This window comes from Hyla sarda, chromosome 2, assembly GCF_029499605.1.
Source record: "Hyla sarda isolate aHylSar1 chromosome 2, aHylSar1.hap1, whole genome shotgun sequence".
Classification (NCBI taxonomy): domain Eukaryota; kingdom Metazoa; phylum Chordata; class Amphibia; order Anura; family Hylidae; genus Hyla; species Hyla sarda.
In genome coordinates, this window is record NC_079190.1 from 206,004,027 (window position 1) to 206,017,073 (window position 13,047).

The following is a 13,047-nucleotide window of genomic DNA, read 5'->3' on the forward strand; positions in this document are numbered from 1 at the left end:
TTCCTAGGTACCTTTTTAATGCATTTGCAAATATTGGTAAGCAGAATAAAAAAAATAAAAAAAACCTAAGCAACTTCTCAGTAAACATTTTTGTTTCTATGTCTGCACCCTTAAAGGGTACCTCTCATCAAAAAAAACTTTTGATATATTATAGATTAATGTATGCAGAATAACTTTACAATTGCATGTTATTAAAAAAATATGCTTCTTTCTATTTAATTTTCCACTTTGAAGAAATGACCACTAGGGGTCTCCCTACCAGTGCTGGCATCAAGCATTTCAGACTCATGCTGGAGTCCTAAACACTATGAGCTGCCAGTCTGCTTTGTTCACAAAGGAGAACACTCAGAGCTGCCCGCCTGCTTTGTTCACAGCCTGTTTGGCTGTGAACAAAGCAGGCTGGCAGCTCTGAGTGTTTAGGACTCCAGCATGAGTCAGAAATGCTTGCTGACAGGACTGCTCGGGAAAAATACAATAGAAAGAAGCATATTTTTCATTAACATGCTATTGGAAAGTTATTCAACATTCATTAATCTAAAATATATCAAAAGTTTGTTTGATGAGAGGTTCCCTTTAAGCTATGTAAATACCACGAAATATTCACATGGAAAATCTCTGTGCAGACATTCTGGAGTCTGCAGGTGCTAGCATAGTATGTTAGCACTAGGACCACATGGGAATGCAGCGTCTCATAGATGGCTATACATTCCATGTAAAGTCCGCAGGAAGAATGGACGTGTACATTCTTTCAGCAGACACCAGAATCACAATTTCCGCGCCAGATGTTTTCCGAGGTGTGAACTGTGCAGCTGAATCCCACTGAATTCAACAGAACTCAGCTGCTGCAGAATCTCTGTGCTGAATTCCGCACGGTAATTCCGAAGTGTGAACATAGCCTTAGTGTTATGTTTGTTGTCTCCATTAGTTTGTTGACACACCATGGGCAGCTGTCGCAGTCTCCAAAGAAGGAAATGCATTATAGGCTGTTTAAACAAAAAAACCTTACTCCATCGTTCTTGCTTGTTCATGGGGAGGAGATAAGATGAAGAGTGTTATACTGAAATATGATCATTTTCTTACAGGATGTTATATTAACACTCCAAGAAAAGCTTTCAATAAAGTGCATTGAACACTTTTCCTTAATGCTGGAGCAAAGAACCGAGGGAGCTGGAACCAAACTCCTTTTGTTACATGAACAGGAGACACTAACTCAGGTTTATTTATCTTACTAAATCGTTTAGACCATGAAAACAGGATCAGAAAATGGGATTTGTATAAAATAAAAGATGTCAGCTAATATTAGATTTATCTGTTTGCTTAGTAAAATAAGTACTTGTTTTTGCCACAGAGACTTTTGTCACATGACAGATAGGCTACATCCACACTAAGAAAGTCCTCGTGGACATGTACCTTCACTATTGATGGCAATGCAGTCCACGCAGATGTCCACCCAAAGAATGAACATGTTGATTCTTTCATCAGAATCCAGAATTTGCATTTCCACTGAGGAAAATTCAGTACTGTGAATGTAGCCTTCCTGACCATAGCAATACAATGATATTATTACTCTAACCTACATCAGTTGGTAAGGAGAGGAGACAGATTAAAAGGGGTATTCCAGGAAAAAACTTTTTTTTATATATCTACTAGATCCAGAAAGTTAAACAGATTTGTAAATTACTTCTATTAAAAAATCTCAATCTTTTCAGTACTTCTGAGCTGTTGAAGTTGAGTTGTTCTTTTCTGTCTAAGTGCTCTCTGATGACACGTGTCTCGGGAACCGCCCAGTTTAGAAGCAAATCCCCATAGCAAACCTCTTCTAAACTGGGCGATTCCCGAGACAAGTGTCATCAGAGAGCACTTAGACAGAAACGAACAACCTTAACTTCAGAAGCTCATAAGTACTGAAAGGATTAAGATTTTTTAATAGAAGTAATTTACAAATCTGTTTAACTTTCTGGAGCCAGTTGCTATATAAAGTAGAGTAATTAATTCATGACTGCAGGATCACACTACACAAAAGGTGTTTTTTTGTGCCGATATGTATCAATAAATCTCCTGCCATTTATGCTACACATATTAATAGACCAGGGTGGGCAAATTATTCATTTTCCTGGACAATTTATTATACACTTGAGCAGTAAATAAATGGTTGCATCGGTGTACATACCCTTTATATTCCAATCTCTCAGAATTCTACTAATATTGTTATGTAATGACTAGGTGACTCAAAGACCCAGCTCGCATATGATGAGATGCCTGTTTAGAATTAGCTTTGTTCCAAAGGATCCAATAGACTTACTTCGGAGAGATCCTGTTGCCTTTGAATATTTATATGTACAGGTAAGACATTATCGTCACCACTTCAGCATATATGTCAGACCCTGTATGGATTATATCTGAAGAATATAAGAGTCAGTATTGTGCACAATTTATTAACAATTAGGTAAAATAGTCATATATTCTTTCTGCAAGCATGATATGATATAAAATAGGCCAAGTACCTTCTAAAATGCCAAGTTTCTATTAGAAATGATTGAAAACAAATATAAGCTGGATGTATTCTTTTTTCTGTCTATTCTAGTCTGCACACATTATAAAGCTTTTATGACATTGATTTTTTAATAACTCTTTGCCTGTGTGCCTATGGCCTACCTGATTGGCACTGGAGCTGTTTACTATACTCTCGATCTTTGTTCGCACATCCATTTTAAAATGACATTGTCTGGAATTCTAAGCCTAATGCTCCATCTGTTGGTCAATTACAGAGTTGCAATGACGTTGTTCAAGAAAGATTTGGGCCGGAGCTGAAATATGACATTGCACTGAGACTGGCAGCATTACAAATGTACATTGCAACAGTTACCACGAAACAAACACAAAAAATCTCATTGAAATATATTGAGTAAGTATAAGAAATCTGAATATGTTATTCTAAGTATATTATGTATTGGACCATCATTTGGAATTTATTTGTTACTTGTCCTTGTGTACTCTAGTTTTATATACTCACTGGGAATCATATTTCTAAGCCCAGATTTGGCTACATGTAAAATATATTGAATATTAAAAACATAAATTATAAAAGGCTACATGAATAATATATGATTAAAGGGGTACTCCGCCTCTAGACATCTTATCCCCTATTCAAAGGATAGGGGATAAGATGTCTTATTGCGGGGATCCTGCCACTGGGAACCCCAGCGATCTCCCTTCTGCACCATGGCATTTGTTTAGTGCGTAGGGTGCAGCGCTGGAGCACCGGAGGCTTGTGACAGTATGGCCATGCCCCCTTAATGCAAGTCTATGGGAGGGAGCGTGACGGCCGTTATGCCCCCTCCCTTACACTTGCATTGAGGGGGCATGGCCGTGACGTCATGAATGGGGCGTGACTGTGACATCATGAGTCTCCGCCCCGCATAGCCAGTCATCCGGATGTGCACCGGATGTCTGGGGTGCCGCAGCCGAGATTGCGGGGGTCCCCAGCAGCAGGGCCTCTTGCCATTAGACATCTTATCCCCGATCCTCTGGATAGGAGATAAGATGTTTAGGGGTGGAGTACCCCCTTTAAAGGGTTGATATTGACAAGCACTTTCTATATGTCCTACTTGGAAAGATGAGCATCATAGAAGGTTTCCTTGTTGAGACCTCCCTTAATGAGCCAGAATGGAATGCTATCTTATCTATGCATTACAATAATTCTTTATTTAAATGGACAGCATAATGGTGTCAAAGGTGTAAAGGTAGAAAATTAAGGGTATGTTCACACAGAGTGGATTTTCTGCATCAAAATCCCCAGGCACCAAGTTGTACAGATTTTGATGCAAATTTGTTTTCTCATTGTGGATTTTGTTGCAGATTATGTTTAAGGGGCTGTTCAGGGATAAAAAAAAATTATAATAATAAAATAGATATGGCTAATGGTGCTATAAAAGAAATGATAAAGTAATAATCACATTCCTTAATCCCCTGCAGCTGCAACACTCTTGGTCCCTGCTCATTGCTGCTACTTCCTTGTTCCTGTGACCTTTCTTTCCCAAAGGAACTGCCTTGCTCACCCAATCACTGGCTGCATCAGTGTTTTACCTCAGACAGGGACAGGAACAAGGAAATTACAGCAAAAAGTAAAGCCTCAAAATGGCAGCTGTAGGGGATTGGGGAAGGTGAGTATCTCTACCTTTTTATAGCTCCCCAGCCGCATGTATAAAAATATTTTTTTTTTCTGGATTACCCCTTTTAAATTGTAGTAAAAAAACAACAATGAATTAAAAAACCACAGATATAAATCTGTGCAGCAAATCTCAAATAACTGTGCATTTATTACAGATTTTTAAAGGGGTACTCCGTGGGAAACTTTTTTTTTTTAATCAACTGGTGCCAGAAAGTTAAACAGATTTGTAAATCACTTCTATTAAAAAATCTTAATCCTTACATTACTTTTTAGGGGCTGTATACTAAAGAGAAATCCAAAAAAGAAATGTATTTCCTCTGATATCATGACCACAGTGCTCTCTGCTGACCTCTGCTGTCCATTTTAGGAACTGTCCTGAGGAGAAAATCCCCATAGCAAACATATGCTGCTCTGGACAGTTCCTAAAATGGACAGCAGAGGTCAGCAGAGAGCACTGTGGTCATGACATCAGAGGAAATGCATTTCTTTTTTGGATTTCTCTGTAGTATACAGCCCCTAAAAAGTACTGGAAGGATTACAATTTTTTAATAGAAGTGATTTACAAATCTGTTTAACTTTCTGGCACCGGTTGATTTGAAAAAAAAAAGTTTTCCACGGGAGTACCCCTTTAATTCCCTATTCCAATCGAGATTTTTAATTCCCCGAGTCAATGGGGAAATTCTGCAATAAACCCACATAATTTTCATCACTGAACTTACCATGCCACAGATTAAAATCTGCACCATGGGTTACTTCATGTGCAATTTTTTTGTGGACTTTTTTTTACGCAGTGTATAGACAAGATTTCTACTGCTGTAATATGCTGCTGATTTTCTGCATGCGGATCTTGAATGGAAAATCAGCAGAGCGTCTGCCCTTCGTGAACATACCCTAATAGTTCATCTTACTATTGTTTTGCTCGAGAAATCTAATCATCTTAGATATTAACAAGAGGAATAAAAAAATTTCCCTGCAGAAAGGAATGGGGACTTGAGACTTTTCTTCCATCTGCTGTTCTACAAAGCATGAAGGAAAAGAACATAAAGAAGGCTCTTTCACACCTTGTCAAAGCCAATCAAAACCTGGTCCCTCCAGGTAAAAAGGTAATATTCACATCTAATAAAAATAAGCTAAAACTAGAAAAGTACTAAGAGCATTTAACAGAGTGGCACTGATTTACTAATATCTGAGTGTTCCTTTTGGAGTGTTTTAGATTTCACTCCTCTTTTTCTGGGAGCTGATTTACTAATGTGTTGCACGTGTCGGTTCATTTTGTGTTGCACAGGTTTTTTTGTGTCGCACAGGAAAATGTGTCGCACATACTCATCAATAGTATGTGCCAAACCAAACAAGCAAGATTTAACAGGAATTAAAGGGGTATTCCAGGATTTTTTTTATTTGACTATGCTACAGGGGCTGTAAAGTTAGTGTAGTTCATAATATAGTGTCTGTACCTGTGTGTGACGGTTTTCTCACAATTCTGTGATTTTCACCCCAATATTTATTTTTAACAGCATACAAAGTGACTGTTGTCTCAGATTTTTCCCAGGTTTCAATGCGACCGAGACCTGACTCACTAGTCAGTTGATGACAGGGAGCCTGTCTGCTTCAATGGGTGGAGCGATCGCTTGGTGGGAGAGAGATCAATCTGCAACTAATACAACAGCTGTAGGCACCCTGATTGAAAACCACAGGTCTTTTGAATAGATGCAGCTCATTTATGTTTCAATGGGTGGGGTGGCTGATGTGTGGGAGGGAGGAAATGGAACTATGGGATTTGTAGTCAAAAAAAGAAAACTGAAACAGGAAATACCAGTTCACAAAAAGCTAGCCACAACATAGCCATTTAGCCCCAAGACAAGCGCAGATCCTTCCTAAGCATGTCCATTACTGCCTGCCAGGTATGTACTAAAATCACCTTATGGTGGATAACCCCTTCAAATAACAAAATAGAACTAAAAAAATTAAATTGACTTAGGCCATCTAATAAAGGAATTAAAAACATATATACAATTAAAGGCATATTTTAAAGTTTGAAATGCATTGCATATTCTAAAAATCCTTGTGTACAACTGTAAAACAATGAAAAAAATATATATAGCACTTCCCACCACTTTAAGCTGTGCCTTTTCCAAAATCACTTGCTTTTGGTAGTTTTTACACATCCTCTTGGCTGTCGGTTTTTCAGCAAACACAATTCACACAATTTACTAACTCGGAGTGTTTTTAGCATTCTGTCGGGACGACACCCCTTTTAACAAAAAACACGCCCATTTTCTTGGTTCCAAAAAATACCCTGAGTGTTAGCAAAACTGTCGGTTTTGCGGTGTAAATTTTGGGCACACATTTGGTCGCACGCTTGCTGCGACAGAAATTAAGGTGCACAAACCGATAAAAACAGTTGGGAAGCCTTTCGTAAATGAGGGCCAATATTTTAAAAGTGTACGATTCCCAATTTTTACTTAATAGTTAGTGAAGCCATTGTTTCATTTTGAGTTATTTAGATTTGGACATGTCTGTATAATAAAACTAACAGAAATATTGATGTATAATTATTGCTTAGAAATAGATCCAGGTCAGCTATTTTTGGTACATTTTCCTTGATAAACTGCATTTATCTGCTGGTTAGAAAGATACTTTATTGGTTCCTGAATGTTGTCTTCTTATTGTGTAGTTTCTTATTTAACATTATTATTATTTAATATTATCCAATCCTTTAACATTCCTTTAGCAATCCTTTAACATACAGTACGTGAGGTTAAAGGATTGGATAATACTGGCAGTTGCGGTTATGACAAGCGCTTGTGAGTGAATGATAAATGCCAGACTGCATCTGAATGTGCACCTTGAAAAAATGAAAAGTCCAAGTGGAGTTCAAAATTTGAGCTGTGGATCCACTGGGTCACCTAATGGATGTAAGGGATTGTAACCTCTTAATATTTAAAGGGGTACTCTTTAAAGTGGTACTAGACATCTTATCTCTATCCAAAGGGGAACTTCCCTCCATGCCTGATGACTGGGGATGGGGGGGAGGCGGAGGCTCGTGATGTCACAGCCATGCCCGGCTCGTGATGTCACGGCCATGCCCCCTCAATGTAAGTCTATGGGAGGAGGCGTAACGCCTCCTCCGATAGACTTGGATTGAGGGGGTGTGACCATGATGTCACGAGCGGGCCACGGCCGTGATGTCACAGGCCTCCAGCGCTGCACCCGATGCTCTAAACAAATACTGGGTGCAGCAGGGAGATGGCGGGGTCCATAGTGGCGGCACCCCCGTGATCAGACATCTTATGCCCTATCCTTTGGATAGGATATAAGATGTTTAGGGGTGGAGTACCCCTTTAACTACTGCAAGAGTGTGGGGATAAGAGGTTGGGACAGACAGTTAGAAGTAGTATTCAAGATGGGGGTAACATAAGTATTAAATACAGACAAGAGGAACTAAATGCACCCTACTGCTTAGACCAAGAGTGATGAGGGAAAGTCCCTTATAAAACCCAGGACACCTGGGCATTGGCTAAAGGCAGAAGCAGATAACGCTACTGGCCTGGAGCAGGTAAGATGGTGTCGTGTGGCACTAAGTATTATTGTACAGAGAAAGGAAAAACTCAAAGCTGACTCAAAGCAGTACAGTAATAGAGCGGTGCTGATACATGAGAGCTGGTGAGGGCAGCAACATCCTATGTTCCCACGTCAACATGTCCACTTAAATCTAAGTAATAGGATTCTTTGAAGTGTCCTATTTTTAAAAACATTTCAGTTGTGGATAATTGAAATACTTATAGTAAGTGGTATTTTTTTTTACATTTTAGCAGAAATTCTTGTTTAAAGACTACTTGCCATTATGTAAAAAATTTTTGATGTGTCCTTGCAACATGTGCAAAGTTTTGATCGGTGGGGGTCTGAGTGTTTAGACCTCGGAAGATCAGGAAAATGAGCCGGAGGAAGTTTGCACTGCTATGCGTTACTATCTCTACCTCCCCCCTGCGTGTGTCATGTGATCGGGACGCTCTCATAGATTTACATAGAGAGTTTGTATCGATGACGTGACATGGAGCCGGAAGAGAATGTGACGAGCGCGAAGTTCTCCTGGCTCATTTTCCTGATCAGTCAGACCCCCACAATCAAAACTTCATAATGACAGTGGCCTTTTAAATAAAGTAGACTGGAACAGGTCAGGACAGGCGGCAGACAGGTAGAGTGGTCGTAAGTAGTCAGGAACAAGCAAATGAGTATAAAAGGAACTAAACTAAAGTACTTATGCTTATTGTATTTTATTCTATTTTAGCAGAAATTCTTGTATAAATACATGGATTAATGCAAAAAAATGATTTCTCTTCACAGCTGTCTGCTCTACAAGCCAAAGTGCACTATCTGAAGTTTCTTAGTGACTTACGCTTATATGGTGGACGAGTATTTAAAGCAAAATTGGTTGTAAGTGATTTTTTGTTATATAGCTATTAATTCAACATACTCTGATATCTGGGTATCCTGTAATTTATTATTATTCTAAAGGCTTTAAGCATCAATCAATGTGAAAGCTAGTAAAAGGGTCATTGATATTTCCTGGGTAATTTTATTTCATCTCCTACAACGAATATACATGGAAATGATGGAATACATTTTCACAGCTGCACAAATATAGATGTTGTGCCTTGCTTTAAATTTAAATACATTTCCCTATCCATATTCATTTAATCAACAAATGCATTTATAATGCTTACAGCATGGCGCAATTTATTTTTAGCCTTGCCTTAAAAGATTGGCCGGTGAATACATTTAACCACTATATTTTCTGGAACTTACAGCAGGGAGAAAAACATTCAGATGTGACCTTGCTAGTTGGTCCGCGATATGGCATCAGTCACGTAATCAACACAAAAACAAACCTGGTTGCCCTACTTGCAGACTTTAGCCATGTCAATCGAATTGAAATGTATACGGAGGATGATGTAACCATTAGAGTGGAGCTTCATGTTCTTGATGTGAAGGTATGTGCAATTTTTTCATGTCCTCAGACCTACTTACATAAAAATGTTTTTGTTTACTTAAGCTAATCTCTGATTAGTCTCATGTGTTCTTTTTATAAGACATACAATGAAGAGAAATAACATAAACTTTACCCCTTGTGCTATGATCAATAACAATCTTGGCACTTAAAGGGGTACTCCTGTGGAAAACTTTTTTTTTATGGGGTTATCCAGGTTAAAAACTTTTTTTTATATATATCAACTGGCTCCAGAGAGTTAAACAGATTTGTAAATTACTTATATTAAAAAATCTTAATCCTTTCAGTACTTATGAGCTTCTGAAGTTAAGGATGTTCTTTCTGTCTAAGTGCTCTCTGATGACACGTGTCTCGGGAACCGCCCAGTTTAGAAGAGGTTTGCTATGGGGATTTGCTTCTAAACTGGGCAGTTCCCGAGACACATGTCATCAGAGAGCACTTAGACAGAAAAGAACAACCTTAACTTCAGAAGCTCATAAGTACTGAAAGGATTAAGATTTTTTTTTATAAAAGTAATTTACAAATCTGTTTAACTTTCTGGAGCCAGTTGATATATAAAAAAAATGTTTTTTCCTGGATAACCCCTTTAAATCAACTGGTGCAAGAAAGTTAAACAGATTTGTAAATTACTTCTATTAAAAAATCTTAATCCTTCCAGTACTTTTTAGGGGCTATATACTTTTCATTTAAGATTTGCTTTCATTTAAGATTTGCTTTTCATTTAAGATTTCTCTGATGTCATGACCACAGTGCTCTCTGCTGACCTCTGCTGTCCATTGTAGAAACTGTCCTGAGCAGGAGAAAATCCCCATAGCAAACATATGCTGCTCTGGACAGTTCCTAAAATGGACAGCAGAGGTCAGCAGAGAGCACTGTGGTCATGACATGAGAGAAATCTAAAAATAAAAGCATTTCCTCTGTAGTATACAGCCCCTAAAAAGAACTGGAAGGATTAAGATTTTTTAATAGAAGTAATTTACAAATCTGTTTAACTTTCTGGCACCAGTTGGTTTAAAAAAAAAAAAAAAGAGTTTTACATGGGAGTACCCCTTTAAGAGCTTAAATCACAGCTCCTCTGACCAATCGGCACCCCTACAACATGTATGTAGGGGTCCGATCAGTTCTCATGCTAGCCTGAGTTTCCCTAATTGCCTCCTTGCTGGCTTCAGTTCAATCTTGTAATAGAGTCTGCCTCAGGCAGACTGTAATAGAAAAGCCATAATGCATCTTATATCATTGTTGTACAGGGTTTGGATTCAAGCACTGAGTCCTGTATGTCAATCAATCAAGGCAGAGAGGGAGGAGGCATGCATACTTGCTTGACACTAGAGGTCTGGGCATGATATAGAGCTGGCAGATTCCCTTTGAGATAGGCAACAAATAGTATGGCTGAATAAAAGATGTCAACTTTAATTTAGTTTATGAGACAAAATTACATTAGAAAGTATAAAATAAAATGTCATAAATATTTGTATGAACACTATTCCCACCAAAAATATTTATTTCCACCATGTCCCATGAAAGGACTTTATGTTGATAATATGGTTGCTGTTTGCTACAATTTAATCATTTACAATTAAGATGGCCAAATTAAGACTTATAGAAGTAGAACCAAAGTTTCTGTGACAATCATAATCTTTCTAAAATTCCATAGAGGAATGTATTGGCATGACATATTTGGACATGGTTTGTTCACACAGCATATAATTCACTGGCATATTTTATTTTACGTGTGCATTTTCATCTGTAATCGGCAATAATGCAGACACAATAAATTACACCAGAAAATGTTATGCTGTGTGAACATACCCCCATATCATAAAATTAGGCCATATATTGCTATAGTTATTTTGCTTTGATGATATTATACTAGATACTATATTAATGCAGAATTTTTTTTGTAATCTATATTTTATATCTTAATATGTTTTTAATGTTCACAGCCTATCACACTGCTTATGGAATCATCTGATGCCATGAATCTTGCCTGCTTAACAGCAGGTTATTACCGACTATTAGTTGATTCAAGACGGTCAATTTTTAATGTGGCAAATAAAAACACAGCCAATCGCGAATCAGGTAAGGCATCATATCCTTATATTGTGTATAATGCATGCTATTTTAGAATAGGCAGACTGCAGTAAAAATATGCTGCCCCAAAATGGGACTTTTATTCACCCCAAGGGTGGGGTCACAGAGGTAGCGGATCCGCAGCATATTTGATGCTACGGATGCGCCCGGCGGCAGTCAGAAGAGAGACTGCACAGCGAGCTCCCGGCTGTGGCCGTGCGGCTCTGAATGTCCTCTTGTAGTGGTGGATTGTAGGCAATCAGAGCGACACGTAAGGGGAGATTTAGGAAAAGTTGACCAGTTGCCCATAGTTGACCAGTTGCCCATTGCAACCAATCAGATTGCTTCTTTTATTCTTAACAATGTCTCTGAAAAAGAAAAGCAGCAATCTGATTTCCTTGTTTGTAGCATGTATGCTATTTTATGTAAATATTACAGTTTAGACTAAATGTTTATTGTAAGCAAAATGTCATCAGTATTTTATAGTATTTATTACTTTCTTATCTTTCTTTAGGAAGTGAACTCCGTAGTAAAATGAACTATCATGATTGTGATTGGAATTATTTACCAAAATCAACTATCTTTGCTTACGAAGAAAATCAGGAAGCTCAACAAATATACACAGATTTGAAACAACGAAACATAGAAGTTTCTGAAAGTCCCTTATGCCATAAAGACCATCGGAGTTTGTATATAGAGACCACATTTAATTCAGGAGAACTTGATCAGCAACTAACCAAACAATGTGACCATATAGATTTGGAAAATAGCCTCAGTGTAAGCCAGACGGCATTGCTATCTCTGTCAGGACTAGAACACTCTAATACAGCACAAGACTCTCCAAGGAGTGCAAAGGTGTCTTTCATATTCGGTGATCATAGCTTAGACACCATGAACCCACAGACACTTGGCTACGAAAGATTGTTAGATGAAAGTCCTGAAATCTTAGATAAACAAAATGTAATTTATTTAAATAATGCCAATGACATTAAAGACCTAGACTTGACATCTGATGCCGAAAGCATCCATTATGCTGCTAATGCTGTTTATGCAAATATATCGGAAAGTAAAATGTTTAGCGCTGCAGAAGGAATTGAAGAACCACTTTTACATGATATATGTTACTCTGAAACCACAGACGATGTTGAAGATGAAGATGAGGCTAGTTGTGAAGAAGACATAATAGTACCAGAGGATACCAGAACAGATATCCTAAGTATGTCAGGATCCAGTGATGACATCATAGATTTGACCTCACTTCCACCACCTGAAGGAGACGACAATGAGGATGACTTCTTGTTGCACTCCTTGAACATGGCCATTGCTGCTCCTCCCCCTGGATTTAGAGACAGTTCTGATGAAGAAGACAGTCAGAATCAGTCTGCTTGCGCTGTCAGTATGTCTAATGATGACATCCCTGTGTCGCTTATTGATGCCGTACCAACAAGTGCAGATGAAAAATGTGAGACAATCCTAGAAGAGACAGTGGTTTCAAATCTTCAAGTGATGCAAGAATTGGCTGTATCAGAAGACAGCCAAGCAGATGACACCTCAGGTTCTTTTACCATTGTGACATTCATTCATTAGTGTCCATTTCATCCCTTGAGCCATCACATATTTTATTTGTATAAATCTCATAATTTCATTTTATCCATTGGACCTGCCATTCATTTTTATAATTTTTGAAGTTTTATATGAAACACTCATGTTATTTACAAAGGTACGATTATATTAATATACAGAACAGATTAAAACATTGAGTGTAGTCATTTTTTCACCAATGTTCTTTTCTCTCCCA

General features: G+C 38.1%; 1 protein-coding gene across 3 annotated transcripts in view; it reads left to right on the forward strand.

Annotated features, from left to right (window-relative positions):
• The window catches only part of FRMPD4 (FERM and PDZ domain containing 4), a 461,151-nt gene that overhangs the window by 432,018 nt on the left and 16,086 nt on the right, over nt 1-13,047 (forward strand). For all 3 annotated transcript variants that reach the window (XM_056556172.1, XM_056556170.1, XM_056556171.1), the window contains 8 exons: nt 1,083-1,214; nt 2,224-2,343; nt 2,769-2,905; nt 5,148-5,274; nt 8,516-8,605; nt 8,980-9,162; nt 11,123-11,258; nt 11,764-12,804. In XM_056556172.1, the coding sequence (XP_056412147.1) occupies nt 1,083-1,214; nt 2,224-2,343; nt 2,769-2,905; nt 5,148-5,274; nt 8,516-8,605; nt 8,980-9,162; nt 11,123-11,258; nt 11,764-12,804 (1,966 nt within the window). The remainder of the gene's footprint in view (nt 1-1,082; nt 1,215-2,223; nt 2,344-2,768; nt 2,906-5,147; nt 5,275-8,515; nt 8,606-8,979; nt 9,163-11,122; nt 11,259-11,763; nt 12,805-13,047) is intronic.